Source organism: Epinephelus moara, chromosome 17 (assembly GCF_006386435.1).
Source record: "Epinephelus moara isolate mb chromosome 17, YSFRI_EMoa_1.0, whole genome shotgun sequence".
In the NCBI taxonomy this organism is placed as follows: domain Eukaryota; kingdom Metazoa; phylum Chordata; class Actinopteri; order Perciformes; family Serranidae; genus Epinephelus; species Epinephelus moara.
The window spans coordinates 34116367-34138671 of NC_065522.1; the positions used below are offsets into that span (position 1 = coordinate 34116367).

Genomic DNA, 22305 nt, shown 5'->3' on the forward strand with positions numbered 1-22305 from the left:
TGTTTCTTCCTCAGGTCAGCATCAGGTGGTTGGTCCATCTCAGCCAATAGTGGCAACAGTTGGTGATGACATCATTTTACCATGCCATCTGAGACCTGCCAAGAATGTTTCAGACATGACAGTAGAGTGGGCGAGACCTGACCTGAACCCCAGGTTTGTTCATGTGTGCCGTGACGGTGTGGAACTGGAGAGAAAGAAACATCCGTCCTACAAAGGAAGAACATCAGTGTCCATCGACAAACTGAAGCACGGAGACATTTCACTGACGCTCTCCAGAGTGACACTCTCTGATGGGGGACAATATAAATGCTTCATTCCAGGACTGGGTCACTCTTTAATTCAGCTTGTTGTTGGTAAGAGGATTTATGATATGTTTATTTTATGTTTAATTTTTGCTGTAGCACTGACAGATATTTTTCTGAAATGACCCATGGACATTTATTGTTAGGAGGCATCCTCTTGTGGCTGTGGTTATTCTGATGGGAGCAAAGGAGAAAGTCAGGTGATGTAGTATAAAAAGAGATGACGAAAAGCAAGATGAGGCAAATTTTCCTTCCCTAGGATGGCGCAGGCATGAACCGCCATACTCTCTAGGCTCCTTGTTGCCTTTGTTGGTTTGATGGTTAGGTTTAGGCAAGAGGGGTAAGATTAGGGTTAGGGTAAGCCAATCACAGGGAAAGGAGGGCGGGTCATGCCTTCACCATCCTAGGCAGAATAAATTTGACTTGCTGTGCGTTCACACCGAGCGCGAATTTGCAAATTTGCGTGTCGAGATTACATACAAAGTCAATGCAAAGACGCTATTAGACGCAAATTCGTGCCGGGCAGCGCGATAGCCGTGAAATTTGTGTCCATTGCCTCATCGCTCGAGTTGAAAATATTGAACTTTTGAGGCAAGTTCGCGTGACGCTGTGCCGCGAAAGCCAATCAGCGTTGAAATTCTCCCGACGTCTTGGCGCTCTGACATCCAGTTGTTGACACAACAACGAGTTGGATGCGCTTCTGCAGGATAGGGTGAACCCAAAAACGACGGCGTTTGGCCCTCCGACGCATCTGGGACTTCCAGAGCAGGTACAAAGCAGCAATGGTGGTTATCTCAGCCATGGTTGAGGAGAGAATGGTGGGCCAGATGTTGTTATCTAGTGAAAATGGGCGGGCTCGCTACTCGTGCGATAATGCGAATTAACAAAATGGTCCGGCGTCCAAACTTGTGCGTAACGCGTGGAGGTCAAGGTGGATGGATGGGTCAAACAAACACAGGACTTTCAGCCAGAAGACTGCTGTTGGTGTCCTGTGTGAAACCAAATGCCAGTGAAGAGGTTTTTTTTTTTTTTGTTTTTGTTTTTTTAAACTCGCGCACGTAACTTAACCTACTTACATGAATAACTTATGTTGCATCACAAACTTATTTTAACCTGAACTGTGATCTTTTATAACCTAACCAAGTTAACTGTGTTTCTTTAGTTATTCCATTGTTAAGGTAAGAGGACGTGTTTATTTCCTGCCACAGGTAGGTGCTAATGTAGGAAAGACTTTATGAGGGTAGGAATCTGTGTGATCGTATGGGTTGGAGTACAGCTGTAAATGTTCATCATTAACTCGTCACACATGAGCTGCTTTCCTAGATATATTATCTTCTCACTTCAGGTGCTGTGTCCTCACCTTTCATCGTGAGTATTAACATAACCAGCAGTGGAGTGGCTCTACAGTGTGAGTCTGCAGGCTGGCATCCAGAGCCTGAGGTGCTGTGGCTGGACGGTGAGGGAAAGCTCCTCTCTGCTGGACCTACAGAGACAGTCAGAGGTCCTGATGACCTCTATACTGTCAGCAGCAGAGTGACTGTGGAGAAGAGACACAGCAACAGCTTCACCTGTAGAGTCCAACAGAGGAACATCAACCAGACCAGAGAGACAACTACTCACATATCAGGTATACATTCTTCACAAGGTCCTGATCTGCTCACTTTGTTATCATCATACAGCCGACGTACATTTCCACATGAATGCAATGCTGTTTTTTTTGTTTTTTGTTTTTTAATTCCAGCTAATGACAGCGAGGTCTCAACTGATGTTCGTGTCCACTGGATCGCTGCCGCAGTTTTCAGTGTTTTTGTAATTGTAGCCCTACTCACTGTGCACAGAGTTGTTGCACTTCATAAACAAAGTTAACTACGCTAAACATCAATTTAGCCATTTCACTCTGCGAGGTAAATTCACAGATTTGTGATACTGAATTAAAGTTCATAATTTAAATGGCTGAAGCTGCTACAGTCAGTATTTTTATGTTAATGGTTGATCGCATAACTACGATGAAAAATTGCTGCTCATATACGATCACTACAGCGATGAATCCACAAAGAGCTGCCACCTGAATCAGCAGTTACCCTCAACTCTACAGAGAAACATGGTATAAATAAAGAAAAATCAACGTGTGTGTTTAATCTGCTGCTGCTGCTGCTGCTGTGACAGTGTAAAAGTGCATAAATAAATCAATCTGGTCTCTTCTTATGTCATTCAAACTGATGTTATCTCACCAACTGTTATTCTATTTTAATTAAGTCTACCTCACCTCGTCTAATTTTTCAAGCATAGTATCCACACCATCGGACACCAACTGCATATACTTTGAACCATCCAGTTCAAGGATCTCTTAATATGAGTTATGCCTTTGTACTAGGGCTGGGGACAGAACGAAAGAAAGAAAACAGACCTTGAAAGAACAACAGAACAGAAATTAAAAGGTGCATCAGAGGGACGTGGATCAAGAGAGGAAGGGGGCCACAGAGACTACTCATGCACAGGGCCCAGAATTTCGTGCTCTGGGTAGAAAATTGGCAAAGATTGTATTTCAACCAAAAGAACAAGGTGGTTCAGGAACACCAAAATATCCCCCAGCAGTTCCCTCTGGTGTCCAAAGTTACAAACAGAATTTTAACTTTTGGTCTGCAGACTAATAATGGACGTCTCTCTTTGGTAGCATAACATAATATTCCACCAAAATAAAAGGAGAGAATGCAGTGGATTGGTTCAGACAGAGAGGAAAAGTCCATCCCATGCATCCATCATTTTCTACCACAAGATGTAAAGACTGCTCCACCGCATTTGTCCACGATGAAGGTGGTCTGGGTTTCTTTTTGTCCTGTACACTAATATTAGTATTGACATTTTTTAATGATTTAACAAGGTCTAGTCCCTTCCTGTTACCAAAGACTAACTTGAAATCTTAAAAAACACGTTTCATTGATATCGTTTGACTCACTCTACATTTACTTTCTTTGAATATCCATATCTTGACATGGCTTTCGGTGCAGAACTATTGTCTACAGTATCATATATACAGTATATTTTTTCATTATTGTTCCAGCACTACTGTGAAGATACATGATGTTTATACTGGTTGAAATATTCAAACTCAAGATTATGTTCTTAATGGTTGCAATGACCCATGAAACAGAAATCTTGTAGATGTCTTGCACATCATATGAAACATCTGTGTAGTTTACAAAGACACCAACAATGTAAATTGTAAAAACAAAGAGTTCATTAAAAAAATGTGCACCCCCTCCTAAAACGTCTTACATTCAGTGTTGTCAAGACAAACTTTTGTTGGCTGAAATGTCTCCTCTTATGTTAACAGAGGTTTTATGATGTTTGTTAAACAGTTTGTAGACTGACTGCTCTCATTCAGCCGGATCTCTTTTTGTCTCTGTGTCTGAACTGAGGACACTTTACTGTACCTCCAAACAGATGGGCTTCAGGAGATTAAAATGAACAAAAAACAAAAGATAACAGTAGTAATTATAATGACACACCCTAAAATCATCACATGTTTTTCCTTAAAGGGAATATACTGTGTGATCATGTCATGTAAACACTATATTTGTATACGTTTATCTCTTGCTCTTGGGCGTGTGCTTAACGTCAGACATTTACTTTCCCTTCACGTGTTTTTCTTTTTGGATGACAGTACTAAAGTAAACATTGAAAGGAGACGAGGCATGTCTTCAGATGTAGACCAAGTTGTTCAACATTATCCTTCAAGGGCAATCCGTGTTGAAACTTGCCAAACATAAATGCAGTTCATGTAGCAAATGTATATAAACGCCTGTGAGTATTGGCAATTGGCTCAAATGCCTTTTATTTGTTTTTGTTTGTTCATCGTCACACATACACAGCAAAGCTAGTTTGTAAAAGTTGATATATCTGGGTATGAAAAAGCACAGCATCAAAAAGAGATGCAAACATGTATTTTTACTTGTAAAACATGAAAAATGACGGCAATTATAAACGTGGGGCTAAAGAACAGGAGATCTGTCTCTGAACTGTTTAGTGGGTACTGGAACCAAGCCGGAGTCAATAAACAGGTTCTTATCCAAAGTCATCGCATATCGCCGATTTGTCTGTGGCCTTTCACGTCTTCATATTACAGGCTAGGTATCATACTGTGTCTGCTGTTGATGCACTGGGATACCGGTACAAATACTGGGATGTCAATGAAAGCACATGATTAGGTTTAGGCAACAAAGGCATACAGTTAAATTAAAAAAGAAAAACTGGGCCCATGCACCACACCTCCCTCCCAAACCCTACAGGGATTTCCAGTTCCTCAAACTACGTTGTTACTGGCATATCATACTGTTGCGACAGGTTACATTGAGCGTTACATTCTGACGCTGCCCAGCAGCATATCATACCTGTGAAAGCTGCCTTTTGGTGTCAGGTGTCTGACACCAAAATTTTCTTAATAATTCAAGTCAAATTTTGTGAAAATGCAAAGTTACTTGTCAAAAAAACATTTCTGATTCTAAATGGGCTCATTATTTAACTCGAATATGTGCCTAGAATTACATTACAGTAATAAATTGTAAAGCATTTAATAAAAGTGTATATACTGCTCTCCAAAGCTAAATAAGCAGGGGTAGGCTGCGTTCAAAACAAGTCAGGTGTTACAGTGAAACCACCACTCATCTTTTGTCTCGGCTGCTGCAGTGAGGTCATAGGGGATTCTAGAAAAAAAACAAACAAACAAAAAGAAACACAACAGCCTCTGGTGAAAAGTTTACACAGAACAGGCTTTTAGAAAAAAATGACTCATCCTCACGCTGCGGTGACCATTTGTGTAGTCAGACCAGAAGACGCCCACAGTCCACAGGAATGAGCGAAACAGTCTCTATCTTTCAATATTATAGTAAGTCATTGAAATAAAGTTTGTATAAACAGCTGCATGTGCTTTGTTTGTGTGTGCACATACGTTTCGTTTGTGGCAGTAAAGACACTACATGATGTTTTTCGGATAACAGTATGATAATTAACTAATGATAATTAAAAGGAATTCTACAGATCTTTAAAGCAAAAATAAACAAACTTACCGAAGACAAATATTTAGTTACTGAGACAGGGAGATTAGCTCTCTAAAGCTGGTCTCCACCCTCTCCTCCCTCACAAATGGGTCATTTAAGTGACACACCCACACAGACGTACAGCCCTGTCGCTGTAAGGCCTGACTTGAGAAGTGCATGTGTGTCATGGAATCCCTTTATTCCAGTGCCTGTATTAGCAGGTTAGAGCAGTCACACTCCCCCCGTGAGCTCTGCTGCTGCACACGAGGTTATTCTGGAGGTTATTTTTTGCCTATTTTTTTTCCACATGGCGCATGTGGTTTCAGCAAAAATAGACTGTGAAAATGTTTTTTGATGATCATGTTGACATTGTACCAATTTCAACCCAGTTTTAATGTCTTTATCTGTCACAGATATTAAAAAAAAATAAAAATGAAATGCTTACTTGACAAAAAAAAAAAAAGAAAAACGTTTCTGTGGACAGAATCTCTCCATTTGACACACACATTGTGAAATATTTGCAGGAGCGTGCTGTTGTGACTTGCACGGCTCCATAAATAAGTGGAGCACCAGCATTTAATTGTGGAAGTACAGTATTCATAGCAGCAGGCAGCTCTGCAGCAGCTCCACAGGCATGCAAGCTGAATGAGGTAATTGCACATGCAGGCAGTGCAGCCTGGGAGTTAAAGAAGTGATGGCCAAATAAAGCCTCATAAACTTTTTTTTTAAATTCGATGGTGGTGCTCTCTGTTAGGCCCAAGCAATGGCAAATCAGTGTGCTTTCAACCCTTTGTTGAACAGAGAGCTGTTGAGTTGACTTAGATAAAAAAAAAAAATGCTTGACGAGGCTTCATTAGGCCGTCATTAATACAGTAAACGTCCCATCTCAGGTTTTTCCTAACAACCAGTTTATCTACCGCTCCTGGCTATTTACTGAACGCCATCCATGTAGTTATTCCTCACCTGATGTGATGGAAGACGGTGTTAAAGTAAACATTTTAAGGACATGCTGTGTGTCCCCAGGGCATCGTCAAAGGTTTAAAAGAGTGAAGACCAGCCATCGAACATTCAGACGAAAGAAAAGGTCACGTCTGTGGTGAGTTTTTCTCTGACTGTATGTTTCAGGAGATCAGGACAACACAATTATCAGAGCTATTCAGGGTACTATAAATGGGGGGGGATGAAATAAAAATTTGAAGTGTACTACAAAACAGGCAAAAGTCAAAGGGCGTAATGACATCACTTTGATACGTTGGGTGTGGTGCAAAACTGGGTGAAAATGCATGGTGGCATCAGAGGAACAAATGAACGCCTGTTTACTCTCCTCATAGAAATGAGCGTATTTTAAAAACTAAATAATGTATATGGATCAAATAACCTCTGGAGTGCTAAAAAGTATTCTTTTTCTACATTAAAAAAACTTTTAGATCACTGTATTATGCGTTGCTATTTTGTAAAATCTGATAAAAAGTGTCCACCGAAGACGTGTCAAACAAATGCTGAAACGTGTAAAGAAAGTTATTCAAGAAGTGAATTACGAGTCCATGTGGATTTTGTTAGCTTGATCACATTGGACACTTCACTGTGTCACATTTCCCGGTCAGATTCCAGTTGTGTAAGAGACTTGGTGAGCTCTGAGCCATGCAGCCAGCTGTGGTAACTGCCGCCCTGCTGCTGGGGGTCCTGGTACAGGGGACATGTGAGTACAACACTGTCACTGATGCTTTGAAGATTAAGAACCCAGATCTCTGAAACCTATTTCAGTATCAAATCACCTGTTTTCTTACAGATTCTGCTACCATGGAGGAAGTGTGTGAGCACTACCCAAAGAGGTCATGTGGTAGAGGATGGGAACAGCTTGATGAAAACCGCTGTATGAGAATCTTTTGGGCTAAGAGAGACATTGTTGGTGCTCAGGTGATACAAGCACAGGAAGAATTCAGACAGTAAATGCATCCTCAGTCATGATGAAGTGCTGGTGAAGACTAATCTTTGTTCTCACATTTCAAACTATTACAGAAATACTGTGGCATGTTTGGTGGAACCCTGGTGTCACTTCACAACTCAGCTCAGATGCAACGAGTGACTTGTCTAGTCTGGCGTAGAAAGTTTTCAGACAATAAAATCTGGATTGGAACCGCGCTAAGCGATAGAGAGGTAAGCACTTTATGTCTACGTGGAGTCGTGGTGTTTACAGGGCCGTTTATGGGCCAGATCAGAGTCCTGCATTGTGTCAGGTATTTTAACTTCCCGGTTCAACTCTGGGAAATCAAAGAACATGTGGGTCAGATTGTGGGTGTATTATATCAAAATAAAAAGAGCATCTTCGGTGCCACCCAGAAATTAAGAGCTGTTTTAGTCAGGCGTGTTACTAGCAGGCACATGTTCAGTATTAGTGACTATGAACATAAAATACACATTCTCTGAATTACTTTTATTTCAAAGTATCTTATCTTAGTTTCACATGTAAATGATTGCTTTAACCGACTGCCGAACCAAATGATCTGAACAGCACGTGGTTAATGTAAGATCTGCAGATGGGTGTGTATTGCACATTGCAATGCCAGGGTGGGAGTGGATCTTGAGCAACGTGTCCTTATAGAATGTGTCGTATGATGTCCTTCAGAAAAGCAGGCTGTTACTCTAGATCAGCTCTGTGCCCAGGATTTAAGATAACAGGCTATGGTACGGTGCTTATTAAGGTTGCTTAGCAACCTCAGATGCAACCTGCCGCCACGCTCTTGAAATCTGGCACAAAATAGGCACAGAAGTAGCGCCCAGCACCTGACCTTGCACTTTCCTGGCTATTAAAGACACAGCATGTGTACAGCCCTAATATGACCCAAAGCTCCCTTGTTTACGTCTGTCAGCACATTAGTCATGTGATCACAGCCTTTTAAAATACGTGGGATATGTACGAATTTGGTTGCATTACATTCAGTAGGAAAAAGTATGAACAGTTTGTGAGAACAGCCCGTCTTGAAAATCAGACCTGTGCAGCACTCTGGGCCAGACATCTACACGTGCGTCTTGAGGGACTGATCTTTGCTTTGTCAAATGTCTCGTCTTCAGTGAAAACTCCAGCCCAGTGATTTTGAGTCAGCTTTCTCCACCCTGATGTAAGGCCCGAAGGTGCTAATGTATGTTTCGTTTTCAGCGACAGTACCATAACATTGATGGGACTGCTGTGGATTATACCAACTGGTACCCCGGGCTGAGATATTCACGTTCAAAAGCTTGCGTTGAATCAAACTACAAGGGTAAGCAAAAATGATGAATGTACTTTTACAAGCAGGAGTGCCATCTGAGTAACATGTCAATATCCGTACGGGTGATGAAGAAAAAATCTTGTTCCAGTTGTGTTGTCTCTTTTATCAAAAATGTTCAGAAGCTGAATTTGTAGTCGTACATGTGCTGTAAAAAGGCTCCAAATGGGACTGTTCACAGGTTCTATATTGGCCAGTTGCTCACATGGACGGGTTTACCCAACCTGTGTGAGCTCCCTCAGAAGTCACTCAGTCTGAATGCTGATGTTATGTTTAATAAACCACTAGAATGATGTTTTCCCGCTCCTGTCACTCATCTCAGTGTTTGCTGTTTTTCAGTGTGGGGTAGGTGGCATAACACAGACTGCTCAGAGGTGAAGCACTTTGTGTGTACCAAGGCTTTGCGACCATGATCAGCTGGCGTATCTGCTTCATGACAGCCACTGCAAACACAAGCTTTTACATTTAAAGCAATAAAAACTTCACAAACACTCTCTGTGCCTGTTTCACTTCTTGTTAACATTATGACAGTTGTGTTCTTTGAAATGGAAGGAGAACAACATTTCCACCAACCTCCAATACCGATGACTGTAAAAAGTCCAAATGTGTAGAAATCTTTGGTAATTTCAGTGATTTATGTTGTCTTGCTTGCACAGTATGAAGCTCTGTTCCCAAGACATAAAAGTACAAACATATTCAAACAATCAATCTTCTCTGAATAATCAACGCTCCACCTTCTCATCACCAAGGTGAAACAACATCAGCAGAGTTTAAAGTCAAACCTACCGAGTGGAGTTTGGCAGGAAGTACAAATGCAGGCGAGAGGATGTGCCAAAATATTCTCTGGATGCAGTGTTTGGTCTCTGTTGAATGTTTATTAATTCTTACCTGCTGTATGGTGAACTGAAGAATAGACAACACTCTCTTCTAGTAGACGTGACTTGCTTTAGACACTTCTGCATCTTGGACACAAAGGAAGTTACGTCAACTTCAGAATTGTTCATTTACCTACAAAATAAAAATTGAGCTGCACATGACAGTCACTGTTTACTTTGGTATTCATGACAGAAACATTCAGTTGTTGCATCTTTGTGTTTGTTAATTTTACAACTCCCCAACTGCAACTGTTTTTATGTTGAATTAATTTCTCAAAACCTTCCGTGTCATAGTTACTGTCAAACCTTTTGTAGGCAATCAGCTAAATATACCTACTGAAAGACAGTGATGGCCAAATGAAGCCTCATGAACCATTTTCTTTATTTTCTCACTCCACCAGATGGCGCTCTTGGTTTAAAGTTAAAGGCTGAAGGAATGACAATGAAATGTGCTTTCAAACCTTTGTTGATCAGACAGTGCAATCCAGTGGCTTTAGAGAATAAAGACAGTGGTTCATGAGGCTTCATTTGGCCATCACTACTGAAAGAGCCTCTGTTCTGTCTGAGGTTTTCTCCTGTTGTTTCTAAGAGGATCCAATTATTATCTGCATCTATAAGTCCTTGAAAAGAAAACAGTCCTCATCAGTTTAAGCTCAGTGGGTCTCCGTTGTTTCTCTTTTTATCATTATGTGACATTTATTCACACACACTGATGTCATGAGACATGTGCAAGCTGGTGAAATTTAAAACCTTTTTTTCACATTATAACAACACGTTTAAATTTTAGGCCTAGTTACAAGTTAAATTAAAGAGCTACTGTGGTAATACTGACTTGGTTAAAAGAGGGACAGCAAATAATGGGGGTGTCTCAAATTCCCTTGTGAAACCACCAAATGAGAGCAATAAACGAAACTTAAATGTAAGCTTGAACACAATTTATTAAGATAACAAACCCCCTCCCTAAATGAGAGTGCAAGAAAAGTAAATGGACCCGAACCACAACCCTAATCCTTTTTCATGAAAGTAATCCAACCAAAAAGATCTGTCCAGTGTCCTCCTGAAAATTCAAAAATAAAAGCTAGAAAGAAGCAATGCATTGCACAAAGAAAAATGTGCAAAAAAGAATCAAACTCACTGGCTGTCGAATCAAGAAATAATCCGGCCTTGGCTTGATGGCTTGCTCAAATGTAGTATTTCTCCATGGCAGGCTGCCACCTCACTCACACTTTTTCTCTGCACCAGACTATGGGTGCGTCCCAAGTCTCTTATTTTTATAGTGCTACTGCTAGCTCCTCGCTTGAACCGGAAGTCGTTCGAGGTCCGCCATCTTCTAGGCCGTCCCAAGTCTCTTATTTGTGCAGCGAGGAGCTAGCGCTAGGAGCTAGCAGCAAGCTTTAAGCAGCTATGACCTAGGATGGTCGAGAGGTTCCTAACAGGAAGTCTTTTTCAGCTTGAGGCTCTGACGTATAAATACCCGCCCCCTTTATCTGTCTCATTTGAACGAGATGGCGGAGAAACAGCGCAAGTGTACCCGTTACATGCATTCTTTGCAATGAAACGCTGTAATTCACATGCCTACGTGACTACAAAGAGTAATGTTAATGATATTTCCTGCAAGACTGTCATGTTGTTATTAAGTTCATTTCATTTACAACCCGTTGCGTTGTTCAGCGGACTGTCTGTGATGTGTGGCTGTTAAATGTGCAGCTGCTCATGTTCAGACGGCTTTGATCAGTGAATATAATGGGACTTGGGATGTACGCCAAACGCTGGCTCCGTTATGCAGCAGATCCAGCTGTGCCGCCGTCATCAGGAATGGACGTCGCTTCACCTGACGCTTCAGAATAAGGCCGTCTCATGTCTCTTAAACTGACAATGCTCGCTCATCGCTCCTAGCGCTAGCTCCTCACATTTTTTCCTAGGTGGGAGGGGCTAAACAGCTAGCAAAGTCAGCTAGCAGTAGCACTAGCAGTAATTTAAGAGACTTGGGACGCACACAAAATCAAAATCCCTCCACAAACAATTCCCTTCCTTTGTTCCCCAAGGCCACGCCCCCTTCACCTGTGTGGAACAGCACACCAGGGCTGCGTTCAGCCGCAACAAAATGAAGCAAAACATTGATTTAAACAGAAACAGAAGTGCATCGAACACTTTGTTGTCTTACACAGGCACGCAGGCTTTTATTGGTTTGGGAATCAAAAGTTTACATTGACAAAGCAGGTGCATAATTGAAAAAACAAACAAAAAAAGATGCACAACAAGTAAAGATCTACGAGAATTTGGTTCATATTAATGTCTCTGCTGATTGGCTAACACCTCTGACACAGTCACCAAACAAGAGAAAACATACCTCAAAGTCTGTTTGACCAGGAAACTGAGCAACTGAGTGTTTTCAGACTGAATGTGCCACTCAACAATGTGGATTTGTGGCTGGCAACAAGTTAGAGGGTTAACCATACTATTGAACCTTCTCACACAGACATGTCCAGAGTCCGGTCTAGGTTTACAGAGATAATGAGTTTACAATGATGTAAAACAGAGAGAAGCTGTAACTAATAACAGAAGAGCAGAATTAAGGAAAAAAAATCTCAAAATAGTTGCTGATTATCTTCAACAAAAGACGAACAGACTGACAATGTTTGTTTTTAGCCCTCGCCATCACATAATCTGTGGATTCACAGGACAGAGCCCTTACACCTTTATAACTATCTGTGGCAACATAACAACAAAGACGTGAAGCTTCAGAGTACAGAGTGCATAATGTTTGGAAAAAAGACATTGAGGATTACATCAAGTACATACATATCGCCCAGTATTACAGCACACAACACCCTCTGTGAGAATGTCTGTTTGTCTAATCTATCCAAAACTGATCACATCTCTTCTTGTTCATTCCACTAACCTGTATCTCCACTGGCTCCAGCACTTTCTCTATGTTCAGTATCTGTCTCTCTAAGTTCCTCTTTGTCTCGTCCAGTTTCCACTGAGCCTGCAGTAGCTTTTCTTTTTCTCTCAATAATCCCTCTGGTTTGTCAAACACCCTTTCTCTCTCTGTTATTTCTGCCTCCACTGCCTGAAGCTGCCTCTTGTTCTCTTCCCTCTCTGCCTCAACTCTCTTCAGTTCTCCTTTGACTTGATGTTTCTGTGCCTCCAGGTCCCTTATCAGTTCCTGTAGGCTGGAAACCACCTGTGCAAGGTTCTCCTCTTCTTCCGTGTCCCTCTCATTTTGAAGAGTTGTAATTTTGCTCTGCAAATCAGCTTTGTCACCTTTAGTGAAGAAAAGATGTGACATTGAACAACACAGAGACACACAGAGGAAGTGTAAATAAACAGTAAATTAGAGTAATATTCCCTCTCCATGGAGCTATGGTAAGTTAGCTGGCCCGTTTGCATGTGCAAAGAGCAGCTGTGATGCTGCTTAAAATCAAGTTGTGTGTTGCCAGGTTTTCGTGACAATTGGACCGAAAATTGTATGTTGTACAATTTTGGATTTGAGCTGGGGGATAAGCAGGGAGGTTTGGATGCTGATAAGATGGAGGGAAGTTTACCATCGTTCATTTATACTACCCACATTGTAATGCACTGTGTGTGGATTATGTGTGTATTTCATGAACAATCTGGCAACTTGCTGTCAGATAAAAATACAAAACATATGGATCTGTGTAGCATGACTATTCATAATAAAGTTTCAGACATTAAAGTCAATGAATTAATATTTAATATCATCAAAAGTAACACTGTGTTGGTGTTTTGCAGTGAAATATGTTCTTACTGTAAACATCAAGGAGCTGTGACTTACTTCTCCATTTACAAATGACGACAGCGACGATCAAACTGCCAATGGCGAGTGCAACCAAGCTACAAACTCCAGCCATGGGAGCACAGTCAGAGGTAAAAATGGCCTGACTCATATTCATTGGCAAATCATCTGCTGAGGACGCAGCACCTGAGTGACAAAGAGCAGAAATGTCAAATTGTTTCCTTCTTCCACCAGAGCAGTTCCAACGTGTGCTTTTCCCAAACTGTCACATATCACTGCTTTGTCAGTGGACTTTAGCATCTACATATTACATGCCAGGTATCCTTCAGTGTCAACAGCTGCTAGGTGTCCTTCGATGTCAGTGTTTTACTGTTGCGTAATATATAGATGCTTTTGTTGAAACTTCTTCCCGTATGTCAAAAAAAGCACATGGTTAGGTTTAGGCATAGGTTTAGGTGTTTGACTTCGAAGTCACTGACAAAGTGACTGTGTTTGACAACTTTGAAATGAGAACGGGCTGGCAGGTCTGACCCTTTAAAGTGTGGACAAATAAAACCCCAATACGCTTTAATACTGACAGCTACTATCACTTAATTTCGTGGATTTCTATTTTCACACTTAAAAATCCCATTTCCCATTTCAATGTAGCTGCAGTTTGATATAGACATTTAGGCTTTGTTTACACTGATAACCAATATAAATAAAAACGGATTTTTATTTATCCAGGTTTATACGATCAGTCCGTCCAAAATTTCTGTCTATCCTTAGTGTTTACACATCTCCACAGAAATGGATATTTTTTAAAAACTTTCACTTTGGAAGCTGTTTTCGAAAATCTCCTTTTTCATCGAGAAAAACTCCGGTTACATGTAAATGATAGGTGCAAACGCAAAGATAAATACCCGTTTTCAGAAATGTACGGAGCCGTATAAACAGGCTCTTAGAAAACGTAGAAATCTAGATGAATAATTACACCTAGGCAGCAATGGATTTTGTTGAACTTTCTTTTTTGTCAAACAATAATTTGAAAATTGTAATTGAGTAAATTAATTTAAACCCATAAAAGTGAACACTTTAGAAGAAGGAACACTGGTAATGTAGAAAAATGCATTTAGTTTAATTTCATTTTAGACTTAATAGATCTGAATTCATAATTGAAGACATCACATTTTTGTAATACAAGTAAATATTAAAATGATGAAATGAAATCCTACTGAATCACTTAAGAGAAAACATAAGGCTGCTGCACTGAAGCCAAATGTAGAAAAGATACACATCAGTGTTTTACTAATGCTTGTTGGTTTTATGACTGATGCACCAATGCCCAGACAAATAAACTTATAATACTCACTCAGATGATCTGTTGGTGGATGTAAACTGGAGTTCTGAAAAACTGTATTCTGTAAACCAGCAATCGAACACTGTTATTATATTTTCTCAAATAGACTACACAAAAACATGCAACATGCAATAAAAGCCATTAGAAACTATTAAAATAACTGTAATTGAGAGAATATATTGACTCATGACGGCAGAACAGACGTAATTTACAAGTAGTTAATGATGAATATTTTGCAGTTTACATTAAAAAACTAAAGCTATGTTCTGACAGCTCACCTGTGTGTAGAACAAGTCAGCTCCCCTCAGTGTGCATCAAACTTCAGGGACAAAGTCCTCACACTGTTTGACTGCAGTGTGTCCACCCTGTCTCCTGCCTGCTCGTTTTTATTGCACAATTGAACAATGATGTGTGCAGTTCTATTTACATTTAGCCCATAAATTTTTCAAGGGTGCATGCATGTCTTATCAGTTTACTGTCAAAGATGATTTTTTTTTTTTTCAACTTTTGTGCGTGTCCTATCACAGGACTGTAAATCTCAAAGAAAAGAAAGACCCTGACACTTAACCCTGAATTAACGTTCACCAGGACAAAATGAGCTCAATTTAACAGTTTGTTCAGTTTGTTATTGAAATTACTCCAAATGATTCTGACGACAGTTTAACTTGATCTTTGTGTACTTTTCACCAGCTGCCTGGCAGTCCAGTCATATAAACTACCAGCCTGCAGGTGTAACTGTAGCTCTACCACACCTGTATTTTATAATAAGGGAAGTCAATCGAATCAATAAAACATTTATGCAGTAACATCAGGTTCTACTTCATCTTCCATCATCTTGTGCAATGTAAAAGTCAAAGTGGCCGGCTGACTGCAGAGGGCAGAGTAGCACCACTTTCAGACGTTAGATGCCGATGAACAGAGGAAGCAGAGGAAAACACAATCCTTTCAAAGTCCTGCAGGATGGAAGATCAACTCTGGCCGGACTGATACAGAACATGACTCCATGTATGTCATCAGATTATTTATACAAAGAGATAATTTCACACATCACAAACTCACAAATTGAGCAAGACACCAAATCTGTGCAAAGTCTGGAAAAAGAAATATTCAAGTCTTGAGAGTGAGAGAATCCTCACTGTTTATTCTTTTCAATAAATTACTTCTCTTTAAGAAAAATGACACCATCACTCTTTTCTGCAAATGCAAATATAAAGACTGGTGCGTACATTTAACAGACGAGTAGTGGCTGGGTGAGTTTTGATTAGAACAAAGGTGTCAGTAGCATCATACTCAGTACGTTTACATGGCATTAGAGAAAATTGATTTATTGTGTCAGTCCGACTTAAACCGGACTTTTAAAATACATGTAATCATGTTAGTCTGACTGAAATCGAAATACATGGAATTTGTCAAGATACAAAGGGTCATCCACAGGACACATACTGTACATACTGTATATGGTAACTGTATGGCACATATGTCAAGATTAACTGCCTTGCTTCCCATCAGGAACATCTCGAGGGGTTCCTTCTTCATGATGTATAGATTCACGGGTGGTTTACTGCGGAGAAGTACCTCGACTGGAAGGCGCCACTGTCATTTTGTAATTATGCTTTTAGAATGTACGTCCAGAAAGCTATGTGGAGAAGCTAAAGGAATGTTTACATGGACAAAGAACTTCCTGAAACTGGAGAAAGGAATGGCCACTTTTGGTTAGGAGGATGGCTTTGTATCTCATTATGTTATCAGATATGAGCTCATGTTATGAATATGAATGAGGATGTCTTACAGGCTTTAAAATGTGGAGTTTAGGTGGACAACAGAAGAGTTTCTATTATCAGCTGAATCTCTCTCAGGCTCCTGCAGAAGCTTGATCTGATACTAGGCTTGCTGAAATAAAGTTCTCTTGGTCCAAACAAGCTTGTATCAGTGGAGTCTGTCCTTCACCATCATCTCAACATCTTTTATTGCTGGAATAAGAAAGGCCTGATAAACTACACTAGCTAACTACTGCTTGGTCTGTGACGTAAAAGGTAGTGATGGTTAAATGAAGCCTCATGAACCATTTTCTTTTTCCTAACTCCACCAGATGGCGCTCTTGGTTAAAAGACAAAGGCTGAAGGAATGACAATGAAATGTGCTTTCAAACCTTTGTTGAACAGACAGCACCATCCAGTGGCTTTAGAGAATAAAGACAGTGATTCATGAGGCCTCATTTGGCCATCACTAGTAAAAGGTCAACTGGAAAATGTCCAATAATAACAAGCTGAAAGGGGGCCATGCTTGTGTACTAGGAGAGTAGTCCAGTTAAATGGCCTGCCAAGCTGTTCCTATAGTTCACCTTAACTGGTAACCATCCTGACTGTTACAGAGCCTCAACACTTTGTAGTGGAGAGGTTTGGGTGGATGGAGGCTTCAGCAAAATGTTCCCCACTATTTACCCACACACGGTACAAATCTGATTTTCAGTGCTGATTAGATGGACCTATAACAGACAGATTGGGCGGTGGATCGCCTTTGTCTAATTATCTTTAAGGTTGATCACTTCATGCACGCTTGTTGTCATTTTTGGGCTCAAACCAATGAGGCTGTCACCTCCTCTATAGCAGCTCTGCCTCACATAGATATTTACAGATGCACAATTCAAACAGGAAGAGGAGGTTCTGACCTACATCAAGTCTCAGTTGTACTTCTGATGTGCAGACAGTCAGCAGCGAGACATCATGGAGGTCACAGCTCTCTGCGTCAGACTGTGTGAGTACTGAGTATTTTCTTACTCTATTACTCTTGTTTCTTTTTAAAGTCAGCAGACAGACATCTGCACTGTGTGTGAGGTACAGCTCTCTTCATTTGTGTCTGCAGGGATGGACGTGTTGGTGCTGCTGCTTGCACAAGTTAACCACAGTTACTTTGCTCAGAGAGCTGGTAAGTTGCATCTCATTAATTAGCTGTCTGGGTAATGTCCCTAACACTCAGTTTGTGCCGGCCATGTGACGTTCTGAATAATGATCTGTAATGCTGTTATGTGCGTTTTTTATTATACCTTAGCAACAAATGAGACAATCATCAAAGGACTTTAGAGACGAAAAATAAAAATGAAGTTGAAGTCTGTCACGGATATAATTACAGTTCTGTGAGCACAAACCACATTACCCTGCTGCTCCAAAACTGCCTTACCTTTATAATGATTGGCCTATTACTTTTGTAATCTTGATAAAAAAGAAAAATGAATAAATGCATGTGTTTTTTAAATACTGTACATATTTTCAGACAACATTAAAATGATATAAGAAAACGGAGCAAAGCAACAAAAACATCGTGTATGATCAGATTATCATTGTGTTACTGAGTTCATGAAAAACAACAACAACAACAACAACAACAACAACAAACGTCTCTTCCAGGCTTTTGTGACAAAACTGGCAATCTTAAACACTTTCAAACTAAACCACCATTCTAGCTTTTGGACATCTGAGCACATATGTCCTTAATCGCGGCACTGACAGGTTGTTTTTGAATCATTTCTCTTCGCAGCAATAATGTTAACATTGCAGCATCAGTTATTCCTGTAAATATACACCATACCCACCTCCTCAAAGACTGAGCAAATCTCTTTATAAATGCTGAATATTTCATTAAACTGCTCACTTGTTGTGTGTCTGTCTCAGGTGCAGCGTTTCCTCGTGTTCGTCCAGACAGACTGCAGTTCTTTGAGTATGAGACACTCAGTGTAAACTGTGAGGAGTTCAGAGGGTTGACTGAATGGAGAGTGATGAGGAGGCTCAGCAGAAGAAGTCCAACAGATTCTTACAACTGGAACTCATCAGCACCATCCAGCACCATTGAGCCTACCTTCAAAACACACAGTGGAGAATACTGGTGTGAAGATAGAGACGGGAAGACAAGCAGTGCTCTCAACATCACCATCACTGGTATGTTTAGCAAATAATGAATCGAGAGTTTTCAGAACGTTTTTATAACAGTCAGGATACTGCTTATGAACAAACCTCACTGATTATTAGTCCTGAGAGGGGAGTTGAATTTACCTAATATTTCATTTTGCCATCTTTGCTGCTAAGGCTCTTTACTGTGTGTACATTTTACAATTAAGTATCGTTTCAGAGACTGTATGCAAACTGTACATTTCCTGTGAAAACTGAAGTGTATTTTGAAAAAAGACAATGCATGTAACAGGCTGAAGTTAACACGGCATCCCAGAAGGTCAACAACCAACACACCCAGGGTGCCGGGGTCATATGTTACGAGGTCACAGTGGGGGGGTCATGAACTGCTCAAATAACAAGTCAAAACCTTGAAGATATCTGTTGTGCAGTGCAGTTTGATGTCACACCAGTCTCAGTCAAGGCTGAAATATGTTGAATTCTACCAAAGTGAAATTAAAACAAGCTGACGGATCTACTGACAGCAGCCAGGTGGAACATGGAATGATACAGCTCAACAAAATGTCTTACAGGCCAGAAACCACGTCTGATCTGGCGCAAATGTATCTATTTTTATTAATTTATGAAGATAATGTTTAACATAAAATATCTTTCTCTCACTGTTCAGATGGTTCAGTGATCCTGGAAGTTCCTGCCCGTCCTGTGGTGGAGGGAGACGATGTGATTCTTCACTGTAGAAAGATGGAAACTCAATCAAAACACTTCAATGAATTCTACAAAGATGGCTCCAGACTCGGGTCCTGGTGTGAAAACAACATGATCATCCAAAATGTTTCCAAATCTGATGAAGGACTCTACAAGTGCAGTGTCATTGGAGCTGGAGAATCACCAGAGAGCTGGCTGACTGTTTTAAATCGAACTAAAGGTGATTCTTCTTGTGTACGCTCATGTGTTTGAATTCTCTTTTTCTCTCTGGGTTAAAGACAGATGACAGAAGCATGTTTAATATCTTCTTTCCAGCTCCGTTCAAAGAGCCTCATCCCTCCTATAATCGCTCCCCCGATCTGCCCTCCGTGCTGTGGTTTGTTGCCAGCGGTTTCTTTGTGGCTCTGCTGTGGTGGGTGATGACACTGCTCCTCGGTAGGAAACTCGAAGGTACAGCAACACTTTCTGCTAGGAATTATATTTAAACAGCACTTGAGCAGCTGTGGCTCAAGAAGTAGAGAAATCTTCCTCTCATTGGAAGGTCAGTGACGATCTCACTCCTGAGTGAATGCTGACTTGTGATGCTATAGAAATGGTATGGTAAATGAACCAACCACTCACAGCACAGTTAGTCACATTCATCCATTCACTGCCACCCACTTGTGGCCGAGGCCAAACAAGATAATGTCTTGTACACTGGGAGTGATTTTAGGTTTGGTATCTTGCCATTGTACTTGGAGAGCCGGGGATCGACTGATCCTCTGATAAGTGGACGACCTGTTCTCCCTCCTGAGTCACAGCTGCCCCACAGAAATGCAGTCCATTCACCATTTACTTGTCTTGTAGCAGCTGCATTTTGTCACAGGCAATGTTTTTAAAATAATTCTGCGAAATATATGTACCCCACTGAAGTTATAGGGATAATGATCTTACAAAGTTCACAACAAACGCACTTTGGTTAAGCTCAGAAAAAGATGTGGTTTCAATTGAATCTTAGTTAATACTTTATGTGTTATGCAGTTTGTTAAAGAAGTTATTAACCTACCCATCAGAAAATATGTAACTTGAGCACCAGTGAATGAGAGTGTTTGTCCTTGTTAAGAATTTCTCATCTTGGAAAACCTGTTTGTGCTCAGTTTCTGCCTGTTTTCATTCAGACTGCATGACTCTCAGTTCTCAACACCTTAGTACTGGTAATGCCACATAAATAAAAGTTTAAGCATAAAGACATTTTGTTCATCATGTGACTCAGAGAGATAAGTGTTTCTTTTTTTCCCCCAAACAGAATCTGACCTCTACAAAGAAGGTATCAAGTTACCTTCACCAGACGAGAGTGTTTTCTATTCCTCAGTCATCTACAGGTAGGACTGACACTGATACCAAATCTCTCTTCTCTAATATTTCAGTTCATGTACCTGCATTTAACCAGGTTACACCCACATGGTCAGCATTGCAATAATAAAGATTACCATAAGCAGCGCTCCACTTGAAAAAGCGGGGACATTTAAACAAAGATAAACATCAACAGCTATTATCCTAAAAATCACGAGACATCTGTCTTTAGCTGTGCAGTTCATTTCACTGTATGCTGACCTGATGACCTATTTTATTCATCCTTGCTGCTGTTTTAAGTACAGTGAACCTGAAATGGATTTTTTACTCACACTATTGTGGAGTCTTAATCAGAGAAGTCATGTAGACTTTTTTCAGTTTTGCACCCACTGTTTTTTTTAATCTTTTTGATGATTCTCGTAGTTTTTCATTATCCTGTGTTTTACAGGCCACCTGCAACTGAAGGACGGAGAAGATGATCTGTTTAAAGCTCTACTACAGAATGAATAATTCAGAATTTCAAGATTATGCAAACATTCGCCACCATTGCCCTTTAACTCCCATGCGTATGGACTATTTACAAACTGACAAATGCAGACTTGCTAGTTAGCGAGGGAGGAAGTTACACAGTCACATTCAGTGAAGGTTTTAAGTTTCTTATATATTTCCAAAGCTGTTAAAATGCTTTAAAAAAAAAAACCCATAAAAAAGCAAAGTATGCTATTTTTCCAGATTTTAAATGAATTACAAGAAACAGTTGGTTTTCTTTCCATTATCACAAGACATACTTGTTAAGTATAACAAATGTAGTTATTCTAAGCTGAACCTTGATCATTTTTTCTAAATGTAACCAAGTAGTTTTGTTGTCTAAAGCCTAAACCACAGCGTCACTGTATGGCACATAGGAACAGGTATTGGAAGAGTTTAGAGTTTGTGCAGGACTTTGACACTGCATGGTCTAGAAACCATTTTGATAGCAGAAAATGTGTCAGCTCCTTAAAGTTGAGTTTCAGGGACAGATTCTCAAAGGCAAAGAATAAGATCACAGAATTCACTGGAAAGGAGGAGGTGTAACTTCTACACTTTCAGAGGATGGTTAACACAATGTGGGGAAAAAAGAAAGAAATTGCAGATTAACATGTACTCGTTCTGTCTTAGCTTTTTAAATTCTATCAACTTGCTTTTTAATGGCTGTTTTTAATTGTATTAAATGTCCCTTAATATTGTGTCTTTTGCACGTTGTCTCCATGTTTTGTGTCGAGCACTTTGAGTCGGCTTGTTGTTGAAATGTAAAATAAACCTGCCTTGCACTTCCATCCACGACTGTTATGAGAATGATAAGAGTTGGTAAATGGAGATAAACAGTTGGTGTTAGTAATTCTGCAGTTATCTGCCATTAAATCATTGCAGGAGAAGAGTTTAGCAAGGGATAACATAATGAAAACACAGCCAGTCAGAGCTCACACAATGGAAAGCCATGTAGAAAACATGATGGAAATATGACATTTCTGTTTGTTTCATGAATGAATGTGAAGAAGTTACAGTCTCTATCACTTCACACAGATTAAACTTTGTCACATTTTGCTTTTATTAATTCACCAACCTCTCCATCTCCACCAGGCATAAAAACTTTGCGATATTTCCACTTATTATCGAATTGATGTTGTTTTTTAATGCACAAGTTGAAAATGCACATAAAAACAGGTGCATGGAGATGCACTCACTGCCAGCTGACGTGAACTGATGGAACAATTTGAAGAAGTGAAACAGTTTGCAGCATGTGAAAGT

At 40.2% G+C, this 22305-nt stretch overlaps 2 protein-coding genes across 4 annotated transcripts in view; both read left to right on the forward strand.

Moving 5' to 3' along the window:
• LOC126403843 (butyrophilin subfamily 2 member A2-like) overlaps positions 1 to 9096 on the forward strand; it is a 13306-nt gene extending 4210 nt beyond the window's left edge. The window contains exons 2-9 of one of the 3 annotated variants that reach the window (XR_007571366.1): positions 15 to 353; positions 1648 to 1929; positions 6362 to 6434; positions 6943 to 7037; positions 7128 to 7255; positions 7358 to 7495; positions 8496 to 8598; positions 8944 to 9096. Coding sequence is in view for 2 of the 3 variants with exons in the window: in XM_050066655.1 (XP_049922612.1) it covers positions 15 to 353; positions 1648 to 1929; positions 2044 to 2168 (746 nt within the window). In the remaining variant the exon portion in view is untranslated. The other 2 variants (XM_050066656.1, XM_050066655.1) reach the window with 2 other exon arrangements.
• An 8114-nt stretch (positions 9097 to 17210) lies between these two features.
• Positions 17211 to 21956, forward strand: LOC126403841 (Fc receptor-like protein 5). The gene is made up of 7 exons (XM_050066653.1): positions 17211 to 17332; positions 17441 to 17503; positions 18247 to 18510; positions 19148 to 19405; positions 19501 to 19635; positions 20471 to 20546; positions 20966 to 21956. The coding sequence occupies exons 1-7, from the start codon at positions 17302 to 17304 to the stop codon at positions 20994 to 20996; spliced, it is 858 nt and encodes a 285-aa protein (XP_049922610.1). The 5' UTR covers positions 17211 to 17301; the 3' UTR covers positions 20997 to 21956.
• Positions 21957 to 22305: the final 349 nt, after the last annotated feature.

Coding starts and splice junctions, on each gene's coding strand:
- LOC126403841 (XM_050066653.1), top strand. CDS start 17,302: ATGGAGGTCACAGCTCTCTGCGTCAGACTGT. Junction 19,636..20,470: donor CCTCGGTAGGAAACTCGAAG/GTACAGCAACAC, acceptor TCCCCCAAACAG/AATCTGACCTCTACAAAGAA. Junction 20,547..20,965: donor TATTCCTCAGTCATCTACAG/GTAGGACTGACA, acceptor TGTGTTTTACAG/GCCACCTGCAACTGAAGGAC.